We start from the raw sequence: 25,532 nt of genomic DNA on the forward strand, positions 1-25,532 counted from the left end.
TGCACTGGTTATCTGATTAAAATGAGCTTAGGTCATTTTGAACTCTGACATCGCAAATTCAAACTCCCGGGGCCCATTTTTGACGTTTCAGATCTGTAGACGAGTGGCATCCTCCTCCTCTTCCACATTCCTTCACAGGGTTGTTTCTGTCGAGACTCTCCTTTATGTGTACAGATGTGGCGTAATGACTCAATATAGTCTACTAGCCGAGACTCTTCTTTATGTGAACAGATGTGGCGTTCACATACGAAATTACCTTCTGGAAGACAGTACAGATTTTCAATGTGTAGGTATAATCATTTTAAGAAGTCTTTTATTCCTATTTCAATTAAAATTCAAATGTGTATAAGAATTAATATTATTGTTGTTGTTTTTTTGTGTCTGTGTAGAATTGTCTGTATATGTTTCTAATGATTTTGTCAATGTAAACACCTTGAGTCCAACACAAATTTCGGGGACAATAAAGTGTATTTCATTCACTTAGACTTAGAGTACTCTGAGATTTCATATTTCAATTTAAACTACAGTATTTGTAAGCCTTTCATTTATGTTATTGATATCATTGCATAAGAAATGATTTAGAAAATTGTTTTGCTTTTTATTTTAATATCATGTTTACTTTTATATTTTGTGTGTTATATATAATTATATATTTTATTCATTACCACCTTCTTTAAAATACTTATAAATTTTCCTATAATAGAACCGTACGTGTGTGTGTGTGTGTGTTCTAATTCATAATGGTTTGATCTGTTCAAATAAAAATGTTTATTCCTTTTACTTATTTTGAAAGTCTAGCTGAGACTCTTCTTTATGTGTACAGATGTGGCGTAACGACTCAATATGACCTATGACATTTGCATATTTTTGTGATATTTATGTTGCTCCGGTTATCTGGTGATTAATAAGAGCTTTGTTCATTTTGAACTCTGACATCGCAAATTCAAACTCCCCAGGCCCATTTTGACGTTTCAGATCTGTAGACGAGTGGCATCCTCCTCCTCTTCCACATTCCTTCGCAGGGTCGTCTCTGGCTGCTCCCCGTTTATCCTCACTTGCACATAGAGATATGCAAGTGAGAAAAGTAAGATTCTAATGTCAAAATAAGTAAAAGGAATGAACATTTTTATTTGAACAGATCAAACCATTCTGAATTAGAATACACACACACACATAAGAGGTTCTATAAAAGATTCTATAAGTGAATAAAATACACTTTATTGTCCCCAAAATTTGTGTTGGACTCAAGGTGTTTACAATGACAAAATCATTGGAAACATATCCAGAAAATTCTACAATACACACACACACACACACACACACACACACAAAAATCCACACCCTTAAAAAATATTCATCATTTAACATTTTAATTGAAAAAGGAATAAAATACTTCTTAAAATTATTATACCTACACATTGGAAATGTGTCCTGTCTTCCAGAAGGTCATTTGTATGAACATGCAATGGATCAGCCTACGATGTGATGTGCTTCTCTAAGAAGTGAGGTCTTCAAGTCCCCAGATAGATAAATGGTTTGACAGAGGTCAGAGGTCAGATCAACACACAATGTGCCACAGCTTATGTAAGTTAGTCTGTTCACTCTTTTTACCAGAGCATATTTCAAAGCATAATAGTAAAAGTTTAAATTTGATCTTCTAAAATAAAACGTTCGTTTAAATTAAATCTTAAATAGAATGTATGATTTAATTACAACTTTAATCTTCCTAGAAGCTGTATAAAGTTTTATTTAAATCGTAAAGTGTTTTTTAAACAGACGACTAATTACATTTTTAAATATTGAACAGGTACTAAGACAATCTATTTCTATACAAGCTGCACAAATACAATAAATACCCCCACCCGTGTCCTGTGTTAGAAAATACTGACACTGTTAATACCTCATGTCTCATAGATATATATTGTTTTACTTATTTCTACAAAGTTTCAATTTCAGTTTCTAGTAAATATAAATTTTTTTTAATTATAAAATAAAAGAACGATGTCAACCAATATTTTTGCTGCAATGTTTTTAAGAAATACTGTACCATTTTGAAGTTATGGACGCAATATGACAACACAGTTGGAAGAGCCATCACATTATTGGCCGATTTGGGGGTATCCAAAGTTTCACGGGTGATTTATACTCAGCGTGCTAGACTATCATCATTCAAATGTTCAGACATTTTTACTGTAGCGTTATGAAGTTATAGACCCATTAATTTGACAAATGACAGTAACAGTTAGAAGAACCACTGCATTATTTGCCCAGTTGGGGGCACTATACTGGAGCTGCCTTTGAGGGAGTTAAAAGTTTAAAAGTTTCACTGATTTCTTATACCCAGTGTGCTTGACTGTCATCATGCCAAATTCCAGATATTTTTTTACATTTTGATCTTATGGACCCATGAAGTCGACAAATATGACAGTTCAGTTAAAGAAGAAATTGCATTGTTGACCCATTTGGAGGCGCTATATCTCGGCTGTCTTTGAGGAAGCGTTAAATACATCACTGGGGCCTCTGTCCCAGGGCACTTGACTGTCACCATACCAAATTCCAGACATTTCTACTGTAGCTTGTTTAAGTAATTGACCCATGAATTTGACAAATGTGAGATTTCAATTCAAATAGAAATTGCATTGTTAGCCCATTTGGAGGCACTCTATCTCAGGTGCCTTTGAGGGTGCATTAAAAGTTGCACTTGGGCCTTATTCCCAGTGTGCTTGACTGTCGCCATACACAATTTTACACATTTTTACGGTAGCATTTTGAAGTAATTGACCCATGACACATGAAACACATTCACTTTTTTGGGGAAAATAGCAGTTCTATCTTGACTTTCAGAATATATGACCATGGTACTGGATATGACAATTTTAAAAGGGACCTATTATACAAAATTCACTTTTACATGGTGTTTTAACATAAATATTCCAACCAGACCTGTTTTCTGCTCTGATTGGTCAGTTGACCTCAGTCTGCTGTGATTGGTCTACTGCTTAGCGCGTGGAAATGTGACACCTCTTCCCATAACGGCGACTCAGTCACCCCATCCCTGCCCATGTTCAAAATTCACCTTGAGAAATGAAATAATGCATGCCTACAATGTCAAAGAGAAGTACATGAAGATGAATAAATGCAAAGTTTTAATTTGGGGGGGATAATAATCCTTTAAACTGAGATGTTCAAAGAATCTGTTTTAAATGCATTTTGAAATTAAATAATAATAGTCCTTTAGAGTAAAAGTGCTGATCCAGGGTTACTGTGTTGTATGTTACTTGGACTGATTTAAAAAAAATATATATATTTTAGATCAACATTTTAACTCATCCAAGAAGAGTCTCAACATCCAACAGCTCATTACCTCCCTCCCTCCCCAGCTCCACCTCTCGTCCAGTCAGGATTCGGCATTATACGCCATCCTTGGAACTTGTTTCTAAATATTAAAATATTTTAAACCACAAACCTAAAGCCCATGTGAATATGCAGATGTGCTACCCAATTATTATAGCCCAATTATTAAAACATCAAGCGTAGTTCTGGCGTAATTATTTTGTCCAGTCAGGATTCGGCATTATGATTAGAACCTAACTGTATGCTAATTGTCAATCGTATTTGACGATAGTGATGACAGTTCTTGACAGAACTGATGTTATGATCATTCTTATGAACAGAAACCTAAATGACTGAAACCTAACTAACCAACTCTGTTTTAATGTGACATGTTAAATAAAGTGTTTAATAATAACTAGGTAATATTTTAAACAAGAAATCTCTCTGACATTATGGTTTCAAGGATTATTTAAGTCGGTTTTGATCTGACTTCATTAAGTTTTATTAAATGGATTGATTGATTGATTGATTTTAATCTATTTAAAACTTAAAAGGTTGCTAATTGGATGTTGTTATTTTTTAAGCAGGTAATTATTACGCGATGCTGGTTGGTTATGTAAAAGTTTTTTGTCAGAGGAAATTAGCACATGATTTCTGTTGTAATCAGAAAGATGTGTGTTGTGGCAAACTTGTAATGAATATGAATAAAATATTTTTTGTATGTCCTTGGAAATGAAATACTTTGAAGTCTAAAACATTTTCACAAAATGTTAAAATATATCATCAATAACCACATTGTGGTGAGTTATTTTTATTTTCTAAAATTAAAATGTTTTCATTTGAGATTATCTCAAATGAAAACATTTTAATTTTAGAAAATAAAATCGATCATAACATCATCGTATGTCATATGAATGTAACCCTATTCAACCAGATAAGGTTTATACCTTATCTGGTTGAATAGGGTTACATTCATGTGACATACGATTAAGTTCACATAAATCATTCAAATAATTTAACTATAGCCCAATGGTCTGGGTTTTTATTTTTATTTATTTATTTATTTTATTTTATTTTTTTTGACCATTCAATTTCCGATGGACAAAATCAAATCTCGCCGAACATTTTTTCTTGTTTGAGAAGCCGTTTCACTCAAGTATAAACGTCACAATCAGAAACTAAAAAGTGTCGCAACTTCCGTTTCAAGTCGACTTTAAAATGTTCCCTAATTATGTGACGTCACGTCCCCGAATCGCAGTGTTGAACAGGTGTGGTGCGCGAAGGTTACCGCAAATATCTGGCGTTTTAAACACGATTTTAACTCTATAGTTTTAGAAATGTTTCGGTGTTTTGACTTTCCAACATCCTTGCAGGTAAGTGAAATTTGGAGTTATACTTTAAGAAGAAAAAGGAGGAGAAGAAAGGCAATGCTGACTTGAGTAGTAGTTGATGTCGAGTTGTCGTTCATCTCTAGGCTTGCTACGCGGCGATGCAGAAGTGTGTGAAACCGAGGAAAGAAGAGAAGAGATCCTTCAACCACCAAGAGAGCGTGCGAATAGAGCGCGAGCTGCACGCGCACAGGGTCCTTATTCTGGGTAGTCACACAATGCACGCGCAATCCAAAAAATTACAATATGCAATCAGTGAATGACAGTGTTTGAAGGAGACTGTGCGCTTTAAAAGTCTTCGGCAGAATTATAATAATTATAATAGGTTACTCTACTACAATAAGAAAAAACATGCAAGCTTCAGAACTCAAAGCTAATGCTGCGTTTCAGACGAGGTTGGACGAGGAATATCCCAAATTAAGTTAAATGTCCCATTCATATCTCGATTAATTTCAGGCAATCAGACGGCACGGTCACATGTTGATCACAATTATGTGTCAAATATATTAAAAAAACAGAATAAAAACAACATAAATCGATTGGAATGGCAAAAACAAAGGTAGTATTAAATAAAATAATGTCTAATTTAGTTTTTTCAACCAGCAGTTCGCATCACACTGGTTCTCTTGACAAAAACCCAATAGGATTGTTTCCATTTTGGATTATGCAAAACGCTCTATGGACATGGATAACAAAAGTTTATGAATCAAAGTCTGAACCCTCTTGAATGTAGCATAACTCCCTATTTTAAAAGATTTATTATTATTCTAATAATCAGCACAGACATCTTTTCTTGAGTTCCTTAAGGACTCAAGTGGTTTTATCTTTCACAAATCAGAAGTGTTTATTTGACCCCTAGTATGTAAGAGTTTTATTACCATTAGGCTGAAAAGTTATTCATTGGCATTTTATTTATATACTTTTGTGTGCTCTCTGCAATATATTCTTTCAAACTTATAGGTACTCCCGAGAGCGGCAAAAGCACATTAGTCAAACAGATGAAGATTATCTACAGCCATGGCTTTAACAAACAAGAACTCCTCAGCTTCAAGGTGCAGCATTCATCTGTTCATCTGAATGACAGTGTTAGTCTTGGCATTCAGTATTTGGCGGGGTATATGTGGGTTTTTTTTACATACGAGTGGTTTTATTTTCCAAAGAAAATCTTAAATTTAGAATGTTTTCGAATGAAAGTTATTCACGAATCATGATTTGTTCACGAAAACGTTCATATGCTGATTTTACCCAAATATTTGAGAGAGAAAAAAATGTACAAATGAATCAAATGTTTGTCTTGAAGCAAAATAACCTGGGATCTATGTAAACATTAGAGCATGGAACATGAATGTATATGTACACAACATGCCACAGTTCATAACTCTCATATTACATCCATCAGAAATGTTAAAGAACATACAAGTTAGAAAGTAGGGCTGTGTTTTGAGCCCAATATTGATTTTATATCTTAACAACAAAAAAAGAAAAACAGTTGTAAAATGAATAGCAAACACAGCAACATTTGATGATAAACATAACTTTAGTCTTTGTGCTGCCTTTAGAAATGTTTGATATTAAACATAATAATGTGCAATTACTGGAAAGTATGTCACGCTTCTATAATAAATATGATCCATAAACCGTACTTGATTCTGCTGTAACTACAGGATTAGTAACTTACTTTGCATATAAAAGCTATGTCGTATTCTCCAAAAGCTTGGTTTGTAATTTTAAGGTTATTGTTTTCTTCCAAATCTTCAGGCTGCTGTGTTGGATAACCTGCTGACATCTCTGAAGTTTGTCCTGCATGGCATGGGAATGCTGCGTATTAATCTGTCTAACAAGAAGAACAAGGTGAGTCACACAGACTAGTGTTTCAGAAGTGGTCATTATGATCATAGCAGCTGTATTAGACCCAACACTGAATTGGCTTATTAATATCTTGCCACTGTATGTTTCTGACCTCTCCAAACCAAAGGATTGTTGGAGAATATTGCAATAATCTTAAATAAAATATTATACACAAGCAACAATATCCTCGCCAAGGGAATATGCTGCACGTATGTAGCATGACCTTTGAGACTGGGTGACCATCATTTGTAATCCACATTATTAAACAATTTACCCAGATCTAATGGGTGAGTTGAATGCTGCAAAAATGCTTTTGACATAATATGATCCAATTTAACCCTAATCGTTCCCTCTGGTCCAAGACCCCATGACTTCTGTCTCACTTGAACCATGAATACACAAAATAAAATTGAATGGATTTGAGGAGTTTTGTGGCTGAATTTTAAAGAAGTAACACATCCTTCCCTCGCCGGTCAGTTTGACCCCCTTAGGAATGAATGGAGATCGAGGAATGCTTCAGTACACATAAAAAAATCTAAAAATACTAAAACTTTAGGACCCAGAGAAACTGCTCATGAGGCCATCAGTGGCAAGAGTCATGAATATCATGTTATCTTTTTTTCCACAAGAGGTCGGCAAAGACACCCAATGTAAGATATTTTGAGCTGAAAATGGTTACGCATGAAATAGTGTTATTTTGAATTTAAGTTGAAATTAAGTTTATTTTTCAAATCTGCTAATTTAAAGGTCAATAAAATAAAATTGCACTGAAAAATAGCTTATATTATAAATAGCTTAAATTAGCTTGTATAATAATAATAATAGAATTTTAGGGCTTTGGGTCATTTTGACCTGCGAGAGAAGGATTTGTTACAGAACGCGAGGGAAGGATGAGGGTTAAGTAACCTTATTTGTAACCTCATGACCAGGCCATGAGGTTTTGCCGAGCCCAGATTGATGGTCTTGTGTTCTTCAGTGTCATGCGCGTGCGGTTCTGTCGTGCGAGTGCTGTGTGGGACCGGATCTGGAGCTGCTGCCGTTCGTGGCTCATGCGTTCTGCAGACTGTGGGGGGATCTGGGCTTCAGGACCGCAGTGGCCCGAGGACACGAGTTCCAGCTCAACGATTCAGCTCGCTAGTGAGTGCTAGATATATTACTCTGTGTAATTTACTTCGCTGACATTTACTAAATGAAATCTTCATTTAACCAACTCATTTTCCAATTTTAACTTTGGATTTTAAGTCTTTAAGAATACATATTGTCTTACATTTACATTTATTCATTTAGTAGACAGTTTTTTCTAAAGAGACCTTATCCAAAGCAACAAATGAAGACAAGTGACTTGTCATAATTCGCATTGTTCTCTACAAACCATTTTTATAGTATAAAATGGAGTAGGACATGTTGTGTTCACATAATTAACTGAAATCATTTATTTACACACTGCTAGGAAAATAACAAGGGGGCTACTATTATGAAGTAAACTAGCTGTGTTGGTGGTTATAGAATCAGCTGCACGATGTTTATGGTGCACATGTGTGGGTGTGAGAGGAAAAAGGAAGTTCAGTAAAAAACATGTAGTACGGTTTCTGTGTGTCTCGGCTCTTTTGTAAACATAAGATTGGCAACGAGGATGGCTCAATTTGGTTTACCCCCACCTGCACACTTTCTTGCCGTCCCCGGAGATCCTCCAGTTCCATGGACAAACTGGCCGGAGAGGTTCACAGTCTACCTGGACGCTTTAGGCTTTGATGACATTACCGACAAGAGGAAATTGTCCGCCATTGTCTGGACCTGTTCACAGGTCTGGGGTTCACGCTCCGGGATGATGCTGGCTCCGACATTCACCATCACCTCCACTTGGCAGCAAAGGTGGCCGGCTCTGTTCGATGGCCTAGGCTGTCTTTCAGCCTTCGTGTCACCAGTCATCAAGCCCCTGCGCAGGATCCCCTTTGCATTGAGAGATGAGGTCACCCGCGAACTTGGGACACTGCTGGACATGGGAATTATTGAACCAGTCAACTCTGCTCCCTGGATTTCAAACCTAGTCATTGCAAAGAAAAAATCTGGGGGAATAAGAATATGCGTGGACTTACGCTTGTTGAATTCCAGACCGATATCATCTGCCCACCTCAGAGGAGCTCACTGCACACTTTCATGGCTCAACTGTCTTCACAAAGCTTGACTTGCGTCAGGGCTACCTGCAGGTACCACTCCACCCAGCCGGCAGGGACCGCACGGCTTCCATGACGCATGCTGGGGTGTTCTGGTACATTCAAATGGCCTTTGGATTAAGCTCCGCATTTCAGAAGGTGATGAGCACAATACTGGCCGGCATCCCTGGGGTAGCAGTCTTTCTGGATGATGTTGTTATTCATGCCCAAGACATCGAGACACACAACAAGCAACTTCAGAGGGTGGCTCAAGCCCTACGTCAGAACAACCTGAATCTGAACCCAGAAAAATGCTGCTTCGCTGCCCCAGCCATCGACTTTGTTGGGTTCCGCTTGTCAGCCAAAGGGATTTCCCCTCTACAGTCCAATGTCGATGCCATACACAGGATTCCCGAGCCAACCTCAGCCTCTCAAGTGGCCTCATTTTTAGGCGTCACGGCCTACTACCTCCGTTTCCTGCCCCACCACTCACAGACCGCTGCACCCCTCCGCCAGCTGCTTAAAAAAGAAGAGCAATGGCACTGGACTACGGCATGTTCTGAGGCCGTACAAACACTGAAAGCCCAGCTCACAACACCTCCTGTACTAGCCCACTTCAACCCTGAATGTCTGACTCTAGTCATCTGTGATGCTTCAGATCGGGCTATTGGTGCAGTCCTTTCACAGGTGCAGGATGGGGGGAGAGACCTGTAGCCTTCGCCTCCAACGCTACTCTGTGGGTGAACGTAAGGCACTTGCCTGTGTTTGGGCTTCAGAGAGGTGGCACCTTTACCTCTACGGACGGCATTTCACCCTCATGTTTGACCATCAGGCCCTTACCGCATTGTTGACGCCACCTGGATCCGGTCACAAACCCCTGCGCCTGCACAGATGGGGGGAAAGGCTGAGGCAATATGACTATGTACTGAAATTTACCCCCGGAAGGGACAATGTAGTCGCCGACTTACTCTCTCGTTCCATCGATGCCCCCACACCTAAGGTCTTCCCTGACGAGCACACAGAGACTGAATTAATTCACATGCTTGCCCTTGCAGTCGGCCGTGTCATTGGAGGAGTTGCAGCATGAGTCCGAGCATGACCCCACACTGTCCTCACTACGCACGTACATTCGCTCTGGATAGCCAGCAAAGGTTTGTGACGAGCTCATGCCACTCACAAGGGTGCGTGATGAACTTTCATGTTGGGGTGATGTTTGTGTCTCCAGGGCCTTGTGCACCGTGGTGCCCTGTACCCTGCGGGCCAGCGTGCTATCCATAGCACACGAGGGGCACCTAGGCATTTTTAAACTCAAACAGCGAAGCCGAGATCTCATCTGGTGGCCAGGCATCAATCGCGATATTGAAGCCCTCATTAAAGATTGTGTGCCATGCCTCCTTAGTGGGAAAACTGGGCCTCCAGTGCCAACCCCTCTGCAGCCGGTTCCATGGCCGTCCCGCCCATGGGCTTGACATCTGGGGAGAGATCCATGGCCGTGGAATTCCCCATCATCAGCGTTTCCTTGTGGTGCTGTACGACCTCCATTCGAAATGGCCTGAAGTGGTTCCAGCTGGAACGGTCACAACCCAGGTCATCACAGACAATTCTAGAAGTCTTGTTCCTGCGTTGGGGCATGCCTCGCGCCATCACAACAGATAATGGACCGGAGTTCATCTCTGCAGACTTTTCTCAGTTCCTCAGTGATGGGGGAATCAAACACATCCGCACAGCATACTACAGTCCACAAGCAAATGACGGTGTGGAGCGGTTCAACCAGAGCCTAAAGAATGGCGTCCGGTGTACATTCCGGACAGCACTCAACCAAACCTTAATGCTCTACAGGGCCAGCCAACACGCTACAACCGGGGCCTCTCCAGCCCTCCTCATGCTGGGCCGGGAGATGGAACTGCCACTGGACAGACTTAAGGCACAAGGCATGGCAGTGCCTACAGCCGGCAGCTCTCAGGCTCGGACCAAAGCCGCTGTAAACAGACACAGTAACAGTATTTTGACCGGAAATACAGGGTCAAGGCCACGGCTATTACCGCAAGTGACTGGGTTCGAGCACATAGGCCACATCGGGGCAACAAGATGGCTTCATACTGGAGCCAGCACTGTCGGGTGCACCGCCAGCTGGGCCCAGCCACATTCATGCTTAGTGACGGATCACGATGGCATGCTAAAAGACTGAGGAAATGGTGGCTCCACTGCCATCGTCCCCTCCTCCACCGCTGCCGATATGTACAGGCCACAGCAGGCTTCCCATACTCCTCAGGCCGCACCGTCACCAGCGCCCCAGCAACCTGCACCGGACCTGCAATCTCACCTGCTTTCCCCTGGCCGTCAGTTAGATCCAGGGCCGGGCTGTGCCACAAGTCCAGCTATGGGGAACTGCCCAGCGGTTCTGGAATGGAGGTTGAGGAGGGCCGACCCGTAAGGGCCAGGGCCCGCCCTGCTTACTTAAAGGACTTTTGTCACACACTGTTCAATTGTTTTGGCAAGGATGGGTGTGGATTAGTTAAGTTCTTGTTGAAGAGTTGTCATAATTTGTGTGAAACTGAACCATAGACTGTAAAAAACATGGACAAACTACTGTGACATCACACATAGACTCTCTGAAGAACGGGTTTGAAGCTATTTATGGGGGGTATGGGCGGCGCCATACTGGAAAATCTTGGAAAATACAAAAGTTTCAGAAGGGATACAGAGGTGGGTTGTGTCAGATCATGGCCGAGACGTCAAATTCACTCGGCGCAGCCCGTTATCAGCTGTCAATCAAAGTTAACCGCCCTTATTTGTCCTACGTTTTATATCTAAATATGATCTAAACTAACGAGTTAGAAAAAAATTGAAGATTACAATAAAAGTCCATGGGACCAAACTGTAAACATATGAATTTAGGCTGTGAAAACGGACATTATAACATGACGTCTATGGATATTTGCTCCCTTTTGGGACCGGCCTCTAGTGGATTTGAGATGTATTGCAGTTTATCGCACTTCCGGGTAGGCTTCATCTTTCAGATTAGAATGTTGCCGCTTGAATTGAACCAAGCGTGTGTTGTCTGATTTGTGCCTTTGTTTCCTGTGCCACATCTCTAGTTTCTTTGAGAACATTAGTCGTATCATCGCACCGAACTACATTCCCACTGAAACGGATGTTCTCAGAGTTCGAGTGCGGACCCGTGGTGTTGTTGAAACCCAGATCAGAGTCAACAACTCACTCTACAGGTAAACATTTCTACAATATTATCATAGCTCAAAACATTTGTCATGCTTCATCCATATTTAAAATGGCCCTTCTGATCTTAGAACCAAACCCACAACCTCAGAGTTTCCCTTGCAAAGACCAAGATGAGAAATTTTTCCATTTTCTCCTCTGCCTGTAGGATTCAGTGGTTCAGATCACCACCAGATATTTACTTATACAGCCAGAGATGCAATGCCAGACTGTTCCCATGTGCATGTTTAAACTAAAACTGCTTGGGAAATATTTGAACGATCTTCTGAGGAGCTTTTGAAAACTCACACCACTCATCCACTCTCAAATAGGGGCTCTTTAGTTTTTAGTAGGATCTTGATTAAGCCCCAATTTTAATTTGAAAGTGATTCATCGCAGAATGGTTCCAATGGCTCTGGTTAAATTGAATAAAGGCAGTTGTAGGACTTCTTTGAGTATCGTTAACCCCAAAATTTGCTTTATGGACTATTCACTTCAATTTTCATAACAACAGATGTTGTTTATCATGTTAATGTTGCTCATTTCCATCCACAGAAAGCATGCGGTGACCAGGTTCTGTTAGCGCCAAAAACACAAAACACAAACACATAAAACACAAAATCATCATCAACAACAAAATTGCCCTTTAGACACATGCACTGTATCCCAAGTCTTCTGTGCTAGTCATATGATTGCTCTTGTGAGGAACAGGCTGTTGTATTGTATAAAAAGTAGTTGGCGAGTGAAAGGCAGCTCATTGTATATATGAGGATCTTACTGTGAGTTTTTCTCAAAGAGATTTATTGTTTATATGTGATGTCTATACAAATTATGCAGTCATTCATCCTATTCTTTTAAGTTATTTAACCATAATGCCTCAGCTGCTCTTCGGGTGAAGTAGACCATTTGACTCATTTCTGTTATCTTTTGTAACCATTAATCTTTTGTTTATAGGCTGATCGACGTTGGTGGCCAGCGTTCAGAAAGAAAGAAGTGGTACAGTTATTTTGACAATGTCCAAGCAGTGCTGTTCATGGTGGCTCTTAGTGGATACGATCAAAACCTTGATGAACATCATTCCAAGGTGAGAAACATGCTGGATTTTCAGTTCAACTCTACAAGCCTGTCTTTTCAAAGCCCAAGATGATTTCAGTCAGATTGTCACAGTTTGCCACATGCTTTAGGTAAGACTAATTGAATGTAACGTACTGTATACAGTATATAGACCCTCAATGCATTGGTTGCTGACAGAGTGACAAGTTCGAGATAAAAAGCCAGGCTGTTTCTGGTGTTCAGGGTTGGGTTGAACCAGTCATTCGTAAGTTCTCACTTAAATTGGAACTTAAAGGGTTAGTTCACCCAAAAATGAAACTTCTGTCAGTAATTATTCTCCCTCATGTTGTTCCAACCCTGTAAGACTTTAGTTCATCTTCGCAACACAAATGAAGATATTTTTGATTAAATCTGAAAGCTGGATCACTCCTCCAAAGGCTTCTATTGTAAGTGAAACCAGCCGGCCCAGAAAGTAAGGAAACGCATCGTTAACACACTGTCCAAGTGACTCAATCTTAAATTTATCAATCGAGTATACTATTTGTGGCCAATAGTAAGCCTGCGTACTGTCGTATCCAGAAGCGTTGCACTGTTACACTATGTCAACTCGCTCTGAGGCCCACACAGATGACATACACATGAATAGTTGTTTTTTGCACACAAAAGGTATTCTCAGCACTTGATGAGCTTAAGGTTGAGCCACTGTAGTCACTTGGACTATTTTAACGATGTCTTTATGAAATTACCAGAAGCATACGGAGGAGTGAGACGGCTCATAGATTTCATCAAAAATATATTAATTTGTGTTCTGAAGATGAACGAAAGTCTTACAGGGCTGGAATAACATGAGGGAGAGTAATTACTGACAGAATAAACATTTTTGGGTGAACTAACCACTAACCAAGAAAGTACACTAGAAGCTCACTAACTACTAGCTAGTGTGTAACGCATTCTGCACTTAAAGAGATGGTTCACTTTGAAATTAATTTTTGATCTGTTTTAGCTTACCTCAAGGGCATCCAAGATGTAGGTGTCTTTGTTTCCACAGTATTTTCAATTTTGATATTTTTCAGTCAAACTGTTCTTGTCTGTCAGTCATATAATAAAAGTCTATGGACCCCAACTCAAAGAGCATGCACAGAGAAGTCCAGATTAAACATGATTTAATGACTCGTGAATGTAAGTACACATTGATGGCCTAAGACACGAAACGAGCGGTTTGTGTGAGAAAACGAACAGTATTTATATCGTTTTTACCTCTTGTAACCACAGTGATCGGAGGGCGAGGGCGCTTCGGTCTGCGCAAGCGCTGGAAAGCACCTGAAGTGATCTCTCGTGTGGTTGCGAAAAAAAATCAACGTTGTCAATGTCTATCGAAATTGAAATTGTGATTTCCTGTATATCTAAATATGTTTAGATCTTCACAGTGAAGGATAACACTTCTGAAATCTGTGTAAACAATGAGTGACATACACGCACGAGAGATCACTTCCGGCACGCTTGCGCAGACAACGATATAAATACTGCTCGTTTTCTCACACAAACCGCTCGTTTCGTGTCTTAGGCCATCAATGTGTACTTACATTTACGAGTCATTAAATCATGTTTAATATGGACTTCTCTGTGCATGCTCTTTGAGGTGGTGACCATAGACCTCCATTATATGACTAACAGACAAGAATGGTTTGACCTAAAAATATCAAAATTGAAAATGCTGTGGAAACCAAGACACCTACATCTTGGATGCCCTTGAGGTAAGCTAAAACATTTTAACTCTACTGAAGATTCAAGTGATCCTTGTGAAAAATATCATGAATTTAAACGCATTTATAAAAAGCAGGAATGAAGAGTTTGAGGAGGCAGCTGAAAGGAAATATATCATTGAATCAATGCATACTTTATATGTTTACAAGCACCTCAGAAGTATATCTAATCAGTTTAAACATGTTAATATAAATGCAAATAAGCTTTAATATACAAGTTTAATGTTGTCAATTCATATGACATTATATTATCTATGCTTTTAATAGGTTATCCCTGTAACTCTATCTCTTTTCTCAGCAGAACCGTCTCCATGAAAGCCTGGAGTGCTTCAGCTCCATGTGTAACAGTGCTTTCTTCAGAGGAGCTTCACTGGTGAGCTGCACTTCAGGCCCTGCATACTCTATACTTAATCCTGTTAAAGGGATAGTTCACCCAAAAATGAAAAAACCTTCATTTACTCTCCCTTAAGTTCTTCCAAAGCTGTATGAGTGTTTCTTCTGCTGAACACAAAAGTAGATATTTTAAAGACTGTTGGTGACCAAACCATTTCTGGTTCCCATTGACTTCCATTGTATTTGGTTTTTGTATTCTTCACACTATGGAACTCAATGGGGCCTAACGTTTGTTTGGTTTCAAACCTTGAAAACATCATCTTTTAAAAGAAAGCCCCACAGGTTTGGAACAACATGAGCATTTGCATCGTTAACAAAGATAACGTTATTGTTAGTCCAGAGGTCCTGTCGCTCTTCTCACGAACACGCCAGTGGGCTATGGGGTGAATTTAGTCTCAAAATGATTAATAAATGCATGCACAATTATCCATGAACTTGATAAATGTTGCAGGTGTGTGTTACTATCCACAACCAAATGCCTCCTCAACCAAATCAACTTGAGAATTAAATGAATGTGCAACTATTTGTAAAAATAGACATTTTTGTGAATACAGATGTTTTCTTCTGAATTAGTGTATCATGATTTGTGCATGCAACAAAGAAGTGCAATTGTGGATCAGGTGACACGCATTCATTCATTGGCGTGTTTTCTGAGTCGATCTCATTTGATTCGTTTGGATTTTTAAACTTTATTTTTGTGGTTTTCAAGCATTTCATAACCCACACACAAACAACTATAAATGAATAGGCCTGGTGTTATTTATTAATGTGTGCACAACTACTCATCTACTTGACAAATTCACAAATGTGTACAAAGCATTTTGTATTAATTTGTCAGAATTTGGCTAATGAGCATTTTTTTTTAACTCTTTTTCAGGTTTTATTTATGAACAAAATTGATCTGTTTGCTGAGAAAATACTGTATTCGGGGAGACATCTGCGACTTTATCAGCCAGACTACAAAGGTAAACTTTCTTTACACAATCTAGTTTCTGTATGATTATTTAAATCGTAAAAAACAACAGAAGAGCAAGAGAAAATGACGCTTGTAGCACTAACAAAGATAAATTGTATTAATTATACAGCATACTGTATGTACTAGTAGTTTAAAGTGCATCATTGTTGTCACTTCTCTTTTATATTCAGTAGAATTTAAAGCAGAGAAACTGATATTGATGTGCGTGCAGGTCCTGAGCGTGATGTGAGCTGTGCTGCTCAGTATGTGACGGATCAGTTTGTGACGTGTGCCTCCGCCTCAGGAAAGGTGGTGTTCCCTCACTTCACCACCGCCACAGAGCGCTCCAGCGTACAGGAGGCCTTCCAGTCCATCATCAGCACTGTCCTCAAACACAACCTGCACACCACCGCGCTCCTATAACCTTTTTATTTAGCACATTTTTATTTTTGTATTTTACCGTGTCCGTTGTAAAATTGCTTGGTTTTAATTGATCATGAAGAGCATATTTTAAAGCAATAAATATATTTTAAGATTTTAATTAAGGTATCTTTAATTTGTGTACCTGAAAAGTTCCTGTAAATAAGTGGATCTGTTCAAAACTAAACAAAGTATTGGCGCTGTTTAAGGGAATATATTCATAAAATCATAAGGTTTAAGTGACATGTAAAGGACAAGTATAACTCACACTCTGTATTTGTCTTCTGCACTTAGTCATCCAAGTTAGTGCACACACATTAGGAGGCTTTTTGCCAACAAAATGAACGTAAAGTGGCTGCTGCATAAACTAAAAAAAAAAAAAAAAAAAATGTCCCAGCAGACCTGGTCCTCTCTCTTGTCACTCGTCTTATCCTTCAGGAGTTCCTCCGTGGGACTCGAGGCCGGTGGGACATGCAGGGATGAATATCTGTGATTAGACCGGAAACTGGTATGCCAACTTCTGACAAAAGCGGAAGTTCGAAACTACGATTGTGCACATAGCCCATAGAACAAATCTCCGTAGCCTTACTAATGTAGGAGCGGGAGGGAATGCATTTAGCGTGCGAGTGTCTGTCTGTGCACGCATTTAATATTTAAACAGTCTTTGTGCAGTTTACAGACACTATTCAATAACGCGATTAGAGCACAGCACTTAAGAATAAATGACTGCATCCGTGTGCTCCTTGAAATGCAACAGGTAACTGAGGTAACTTGTTTTTTGAAGGATTATTATGATTATTTATTCCTCACAGCGCAGTAACACGAGGTAAAGTTAGATTTGTGATAAACTGGATGTTTTATCCAGCTGATGTGGCCGTTTTCATAGCTTGCCTCAACATTAGCGTTTGAATAGCGCACGCTCTCAGTGGGCGTGTGACATTAACACACCATACACTATAATTAGGTGAAAGGAAAAAGACTGGCATCTCTCTCTTTTCATACAGATTACATCAACTGAGAATAGTTGCTTTTTTTAAATAAATTACTTCATTTAAAAGAGGAGAATTTCAGCTTAATAAAGAGAGATCTTTTCAACTTTGCGTCAACAAGAACCGCACTACGCGTTCAGTTCATCGTGTAAGGGGTTTACAGTCAAAGACCCCGAACCAGATATGAAGAATGAAGACCTGGAGTCAGAATTTTTTTTTTTACTGAATAAAGTTTGCAGTTTTATCAGCAGAAGTCAGCTTCAAGACTCTCACAGGAGTTCGTAGGCCACCTCTTACAACAATATCAACATCACAGATTTGAGTTGCTGGCGCCAGTGTGTCCAGATCAACAACCCAGTCGATCTCCAATAATCTTCAGGTTTTGAGATCCCCCTTTCCGTTCACGTTGATGATCCCACGACAGGAACACATATAGCCCAACGTCAGTATAAGATCCGACTCGTCTGCTCAGTGACCTGAGGAAGGAAGCAAGCTAGATGTGATCCTCTGAAAATAAAAACATGCAAATGGCACACAATGTAGGTCAGATCAAGAATCTACCTGTATTTTTCCAAGCACGCCTGTGCTGTCCATCCTATTGGCTACATTTACAGTGTTCCCCCGGATATCGTACTGTAGTTTTGTGCTCCTGCAGTCACTGGACCATGGTTTATTCCTCGAGAAAGAGAGGCTGGAAACATTTAAAGACCATGATCATGACCATGAGGGCACTGTCCTGTGGAGAAGTTTGATCTAAAGCAGAGAATATCAAACAAAAGCATAATTCAACACTGAATAGTCATATTATGGTGATTCTTCAGTTACTACATTAATTCTTAAAAAAAAAAAAGTTCTTCAATGTTCCATCAGTTTAAATGTGTAAGACATTATGAATTTATTATGAATCATTAACAAATTATTATGAATTTGTGAAAAATTATGGATTTTGATATAATGTGTGATGGTGTGAATTTGTAACATAGGGTAATTAAAGGAGTAGTTCACTTTTAAAAAAAAACTTTTGCTGATAATCCGTATCTTTTCGTTCGTTAAATGAACCAAACAACTCAGAGGAAAAAGATTTGTTCATTTTGATGAACGCGTTCGAGTCGCACAGAACAGAGCAAGGCAAGCATTTCAGCTTATAAAACTTAAACTTTGTTATTTATTTATTAAATGAGCGATCGTTTCGCTTGATAAGACCCTTATTCATCGTCTGGAATCGTTTAAAGCCCTTTGAACAGTTTGCACTGAAACTGTCTTTTGGACTTGAACAGTTTGGTTCCCATTGATGGCACTTCATCTTATGCAACAGAAAAATTATCCAAATAAATGAAGGTTACCATAAATGGAAACGTGTATATAACTAAACATTATTAACAGCAGACTTCATGATGTACAGAGCTCTAGTAAACAGAAAACAGTTACACATTTTTTAATGGTCATTTACCCTCCGGATGTCTCTCATGTCTGTTGGTCTGAGCTGCTGGCAGCTTCTCAACTATCCGTCCTCTTCCTCTTCCTCATTGGCCTCTCGTTTCCCTCACCAACACAGAAATGCTGATGGGATTCGGCCACACTGGTGCTGGATGTTGACGATGTGCCCTCATGGGAGTCGAACACCTGAGCACTGCGAGAACTTCGTTTTCTCTTTCGGCCAATGATAAAAGATGTTTCTTCTGTGTTTAACGATAGACGACATGATTAAAATCTGATCATGACCTTAATCTAACTTCAACTGATTTTGGATAAAATGTGTGACGGTGTGGATTTTTAACATAATGTAATGAATGTTTCCATTCATCTTTCTGAAAATGACTTTACAGAGCTCTAATTAACAGAAAACATTAATTCGTTGGATTTACCCTCGGCGTGTCTCTCACTAGTGGCTGCAGAGGTCTGACCCTGACCTGAGTGAAGAAGAACCTGCTCTCCAGAACTACTCTTCCTCTGACTATCATTTCCCTCACTAACAGGCTGATGATATACATAGATCACACAAAAAAGAGATTTGACCTTGATTTCTCCTCTATCACAATAAACTAAGAACATGTTAAACAAATGGACAAAAAAGGTGTCTTCCAAATGTTAATATACAGGTGAAACTCATCAATTATTTCCGTAATTCAACTTAAAAGGTCAAACTAATATATTATAGAACTAATATATTATAGAGACTCATTACATGCAGAGTGAGACATTTCAAGCCCATATTTGTTATAATTTTGATGATTATGTCTTACAGCTTATGAAAAGTTTGAGTTTCACCTGTATGTCCAAATTCATTTGTAGCTTATTAAGGTCACAATACCTTAAACCATTTATGGAAAATGATTTTCCCCAAACCAATCCGCTCGCTTGGGTTTTTCCGCAGGAGGGATCGAACCAGGTCGCAGCATTCTGGGAATGAAGGAAGAGAGTCTGATTATTACCCTAAACTCTACACCTGTTGTCTTTCTATTACGATATACACTATAGCGGGATTCTTCCTGGGTTTTTTGTAACGTACACTGTGTACCGTACACAGCCATATTTTATAAAGCTTTCTGGTTTTGGTGTTTTTGTTCTATTTTGGTGATTTAGAATTAATTGACCATTTTTTTTAGATGATTGCCATATTACCGTTTGACAAGTCAGGCTTAGACCAGGTGTCATCATAAATCCTCTTCAGGTCTTTGGGTTTTGGATAGCGTCCACGCACCAATAGGAATAAGAGCACCCCCAGAGACCACACAGTAGCTGGTTTAGCGTGGTACTTCCCCTCTGTGTCGAACTCAGGTGGACAGTAATCATCAGTGCCTGGAAAGATATTTAAACGATGGGTAAGCTTGAAATCCAGCACGTTTTCTCTGGGTGATGATACACGGGGCAACTTATTAAAGCAAAGTTGCTGGGCAATGTTGCCGTCAACAGGCAACCGGACGAGACACAGCCAACCTAAAGAACACGACCAACCTAAAGAATCCAGATAGAAATGTTTTGCCCATTCTCAATAGGAAAGTGTTCTGCAAAATTGCTCAAAAAAGTTGCCCAGTGTATCGCCTCCACCTTCTGTATCCATTAGAGTAAATGAATAATTTAGTTGTTTTTATTCATAAGTGTGGAGCATTAAATGTGAGATCAATCCATGGCCAAACCAGGCATATTTAGTGAGAACATATTCGTCTAACTTTAAAAACTAAAACTCTTTTCAAACCTTGATTCATAATACATACCACAGAAGTCGTCATAAGCGGACTCCTGCAGGAAATCTCCGCACCCGAAGTCAATCAGTTTGACCTCATGTGTTTCTGTGTTGATTAGCAGGTTCTCCAACTTGATGTCGCTGTGGAAAACTCCGCGGCGACAGCACATGTGAGCGGCCGTTGTTGCCTGTGCCATGATAGTCCGTGCCGTTCTCTCATCGAGGAAGCCTGCTTCATGATGATCCAAAAATTCAAACACATCTATGCAGTGTGAGGGACGCTCCAAGACCATGATGTATTGGTCAGGCTGGTCCTGCCAGTCCAGCAGTTCAATGATCTCTCGAACTTTGGGACCCCGATTAACTAGGGTTAACAGGCCGACCTCTAATGGGAGGGGTGTAGGATGACCAGGCTGGAAGAAACATCATTGTTGGTTGCAAGATTTTAACAATATAATTTTAGAATACAAATATTTGTCCAGTTTTGGAAAAATGTTATGTTTTCATGTTCTAACTCACAATGTTGATGTATTCCATGCTCTCTGACTTTTTGACAAACTTAACTGCCACCTGATCAACAAAACAAAACATTTTGCCCATTACAATTACATTTACAACATGTCAATTGCACTACATAGTGAACATAATATACAATAAAAGGACTTGAAATGGAAATAGTGAGATATAGTGATAAAATCACTATACGGTACCTCAAGGCCATCCTCCAAGCGCTTCCCTTCATAAACCGAGCCGAATCCTCCCTCTCCAAGCATTTTGCCGATTTCAAAGCGGCTCAGAATGTCGTCTGTTAAAAGATTAATGATTATAGTTGACATAAAATGTCAAGCATGGGCAGCAGTGTTTGAGATATGGCAGTAAACTCACCCTCAGTTGTCACGTCTACTGTGTGTCCTGGAGATGGAGGGGTTTGAACCTGTGGATCTACAAGACCACTGGATGGAGGTTTCTGAAGACCATGATCCTCTAGGGCACAGGCACTGCCCTGTAGAGAATTGTGATCTAAAGCAGAGAATATAAAAATATAAACACACAAGCATGTTTCAAATAAATAATAATTATACACCCATTATGGTGATTAATTTGTTAAAATATTTTAGTTAACTACATTAGTTAACATGAACTAAGAATGAACAATACTTCTATAGCATTTGTTAATCTTTGTTAATGTTAATTTCAACATTTACTAATACTTTATTAAAATCTTTTTAACATTAGTTAATGCACTGTGAACAAACATGAACAAACAATGAACAGCTGGATTTGTATTAACTAACGTTAACAAAGATTAACAAAAACAGTAACAAATGTATTGCTCATGGTTAGTTCGTGTAATGTTTAATAAATGAACCTTATTGTAAATGTTACCAATATTTTTTCCCACATTATAGGCTATATAGTTGTTGAACATTTAAGACATGTCTTAGAATTCAAAAAGTCTGATCATTTGCTTGATTAAACTTAAGTTTAATTTTGATACCATGGATGGATTTGTAAAGGTCATTTGACTTACCCTCAGCACTTCTCTCATTTATTGGTGCAGTGGTCTGTAACCAGTCACGATAATGAAGAGACGGCAGCTTCTCCAAACTATCCGTCCTCTTCCTCTTCCTCATCGGCATCTCGTTTCCCTCAAACGGTTGACGGTTTTCAGCCGCGCCGGTGCTGGATGTTGAAGATGTACTCTCGTGGGAGTCGTACACCTCAGCGAGGGAACTATGTTTTCTCTTCAGGGCCATGATAATAGTTGTCCACTTGGGTAACTTTATCATACGAACTACAGAAAAAACAATGAGAAGACGGTATGTGTTTTCACGCGGGTGACAGACACTGTTAAACAAACAAACCCTCAACTTCTTTATGACGTCATAGATCACTGATTGCGCGTGAGACTGAAGCTGAACTCCTGTCATTGAAAAAAGCTTGTTTTCTATTCTAATGTTTCTAAAACATCCAACCTTATCCCTTCACTTAATAATAATAAAAAAACAATATTTGTAGTATTATTTTATAATGCTTTTATATTCAAATGTCAGAATCATTTTCATTTATTCATTTAGCAGACGCTTTTAAGCGAAATGTGAACAATACAGTAGGACAACAATACGGAAGTGCTATAATAACCCCTCTCAGTTTAATTTTGGTGCAGTTTTTTTTTCAAATCCAAGATTATGCATGTGTAAAATATAATTGCTTAACATCTATATATTTTAATTTAGACTATAGATCAGTTAAACATTGCACATCCAAAAAGTGGGTAATAAAATAGCTTTGTTTAGTATTTTTACGTGTATTAAATACTTGTCTTCTATTAAATGTTTTTGAGTACAAGTATGTATAACTTTCACAATATTGAGGGCCTGCCCCTGCTGAAGAGTAGCCTACAGGAACTTTTCCATAAAGATAGAAGTGATTGGAAACTGCATTTGGACATTTTTTCATTTTCTCTATGTCTTTCTCCAGTTTAGCAAGAGGTCCCTCCACTACACCCTCCTATTGCCTGTTCTTGTGTTCCCGGACCACAATCCCTTAGTGTTTTTGAGTCGCATGTACAAGAATCAGAGGCTGATGCTTTGGTCTTTGATGGGACAAGGCTATAATTTGGTGATCAAGCACAAGAAAGGTCCAGAGAATATAATTGTGGACTCTTTGTCTAGAGCTTAACAAGATCTATGATCTGTAATATTATATAAATTCTTTGTTAAGATCCAGAGTCATAGTCATGCCAGGAAAATGGTCAAAACACTTGCAAACAATCCACAAAAGTGGATTGAGTGCTCAGACATGCAATGTTACAGTTACAAAACCTCGATGAGAAATGACCGAGAACATGGTAGAAGTTAGGGCGAGACAAGCAGTGTAATGACAAACAGGTGAATGCAATAATTCATGATGAGTCCAGGCAAAGGATTATGAAGTCCATGGCTGAGTGGCAAAGGTCAGAGATTTGACATCAAATAAAAAATGCTGTTATATTATTTGTCCAAACAAACAAAATCAGCTACAATGCAAAACACAAAAATGAATGAATGACACACATACACATTTAACACGCATAACATCATGTTTATGGTTAACTAATATTGTGAAATAATTGCAAAACAATGATACTTCAGTTAAATCCTAAACAAAGTCTTTTTTTATTGTAAGAATGATTTTATAATGTCCAAACATAAATCTGGAATGAATGAAGCCAGTGAGTAGATCTCTGTAGACATCTAGTGGCGGTTTAAATTATTACAAATTGAGGCAAATTCATTTTTTAAATGAAATAAATCCCCCTAAAACTGCAAAACTATAGAGGAAAAAAAAACATTAGTGGGTGACATTACATTTGTTTAAAATAAAAACATTATTTTGATAGAAAAACACATTTTAGTGTACACCCTAAATGACCTGCACAAAAGGGTTAAAAAATCAACGAAAAATGTCCAGAGTTTCTACATATTTCATAGTAGTTATGCACCCACTGGTGGCTAAATTTAACAGTCCAACATTTTAACTGTATATGAAACGTGATTTTGTCCATTGGAAATTGAAGGGATGGTTGTGGTTTGCTACTATCTGTGATGTCATGTGAGTGTTGCTCCGCCCTCATGCCATCGCTGCAAGAGGGATTATTATTTTTATTTTTATAAAGATTAGGCCTACATTTTCCACATTCATTTAAATAAATAAATAATGGTGAGCATGGATAAACCATTTTAGAATAATGCAATATTCCATAAAATTATTTGGAAAATAATTTTAAAATTATTTATTTAAATTAAATTAAAATTAAATTGTTATTGTTTATTTTATTATTTGCAATGCATTATGTTTTATTTTATAACCGTGACCGTTTTAGCAGCCAGTTTATTAAAACATCAGTTTCACCTCATGATTTCTGAAGAAGCCACGGGTTTTATTGGCTTCTAGTTTTGAATAAACATGAAACTCACGCCCATTTTTCACGAAACGAAAGTTCAGATGTTGAACTTCCTCAGTGTCTTCATTGCGGGACAGTGGAGTGTGTGGACATGATCACATCTGTGTTGTGAGTGTCAATAACGAAAACACGGATGACATGTGTGTGTTGAGCCGTGACAACTGAGCACACCTGCACTACAGGTAAGACACAAACTTGAGGCTCCACTTGCCTTATAATAATCTGTGTGAATGTTTAGCTTTAGCATGTCACACACACGAGGAAGAGCTCAGACTGCGAGTTCGTCAGGATCGGCCATTAATAATAAATCATGCATCATATCTCTTCAGCTAAAATAATGACACTTGCACTGGCTCTTTATTATTTTAAGTAAACTCGTCAGAGCTGATTTCTGGTTAGCTTGCCTGTGAACTAGCGTTATATCGTGTTTGTTTATTTCGGGCCGTGTGTTTTGCCGTTTTACTGTTATAATACTAGCTTATTAGGCACAGACTGGGATATTAAGCTGACAGTATATGTGAGACGTGTAAGTTTTGTATTGTTTAGCAGGTTATAGATTAGAAGATTGTTGTGAAATAGAGCTTCACCATTCAAACACGTCATGTACTGTAGTCTGAGGTCAAGTAATATAACAGTTATAACAATTGTATGTGTAAATATTGTATATCCATCTACGCTTGATGATTAAACTCGTATTGTCAATAAATTATTATAGTTTCATTTTATGAACGTTTTATTCTTGCTCGCAATACTTTTAGTTTGCAGTGACTTGAGCGACAGCGGCCTCTATTGGGCGTTTGGCAACATGTAGTCAACAAGTTTTTTTTTATTTATTTATTTTTATTTTCTATATTCATTTTCGTTAAATGTATGTGTTATCTGTTCTAATTT

General features: G+C 38.6%; 3 protein-coding genes across 8 annotated transcripts in view; 2 read left to right on the plus strand and 1 right to left on the minus strand.

Annotated features, from left to right (window-relative positions):
- The first annotated feature begins 4,546 nt into the window (after window positions 1-4,546).
- Window positions 4,547-16,643, plus strand: LOC120465229 (guanine nucleotide-binding protein G(o) subunit alpha). Of its 5 annotated transcripts, none has more exons than XM_039654879.2 (10): window positions 4,547-4,706; window positions 4,808-4,928; window positions 5,682-5,806; window positions 6,480-6,572; window positions 7,546-7,706; window positions 11,821-11,949; window positions 12,893-13,022; window positions 15,053-15,127; window positions 16,025-16,112; window positions 16,335-16,643. In XM_039654879.2, exons 1-10 carry the CDS (start codon window positions 4,671-4,673, stop codon window positions 16,523-16,525), a joined length of 1,149 nt encoding a protein of 382 aa, XP_039510813.2. In that variant the 5' UTR covers window positions 4,547-4,670; the 3' UTR covers window positions 16,526-16,643. The 5 variants fall into 5 exon arrangements, with proteins under 5 accessions (XP_039510813.2, XP_039510814.2, XP_039510815.2 ...); XM_039654880.2 differs by having other exon boundaries at window positions 15,056-15,127; XM_039654881.2 differs by having other exon boundaries at window positions 5,682-5,773.
- A 3,170-nt stretch (window positions 16,644-19,813) lies between these two features.
- LOC148982111 (serine/threonine-protein kinase pim-2-like) lies at window positions 19,814-21,500 on the minus strand. Its single transcript, XM_089128945.1, has 5 exons — window positions 21,406-21,500; window positions 21,215-21,265; window positions 20,727-21,108; window positions 20,134-20,310; window positions 19,814-19,911 (listed from the first exon to the last, which is right to left on the minus strand). Exons 1-5 carry the CDS (start codon window positions 21,466-21,468, stop codon window positions 19,814-19,816), a joined length of 771 nt encoding a protein of 256 aa, XP_088985071.1. The 5' UTR covers window positions 21,469-21,500.
- A 3,165-nt stretch (window positions 21,501-24,665) lies between these two features.
- LOC120476192 (E3 ubiquitin-protein ligase rnf213-alpha) overlaps window positions 24,666-25,532 on the plus strand; it is an 83,218-nt gene continuing 82,351 nt past the window's right edge. For both annotated transcript variants that reach the window (XM_089128943.1, XM_089128944.1), the window contains exon 1: window positions 24,666-24,823. The gene's annotated coding sequence lies outside the window, so the exon portion shown is untranslated. The remainder of the gene's footprint in view (window positions 24,824-25,532) is intronic.

Source organism: Pimephales promelas, chromosome 3, assembly GCF_988280905.1.
Source record: "Pimephales promelas chromosome 3, fPimPro1.hap1.1, whole genome shotgun sequence".
In the NCBI taxonomy this organism is placed as follows: domain Eukaryota; kingdom Metazoa; phylum Chordata; class Actinopteri; order Cypriniformes; family Leuciscidae; genus Pimephales; species Pimephales promelas.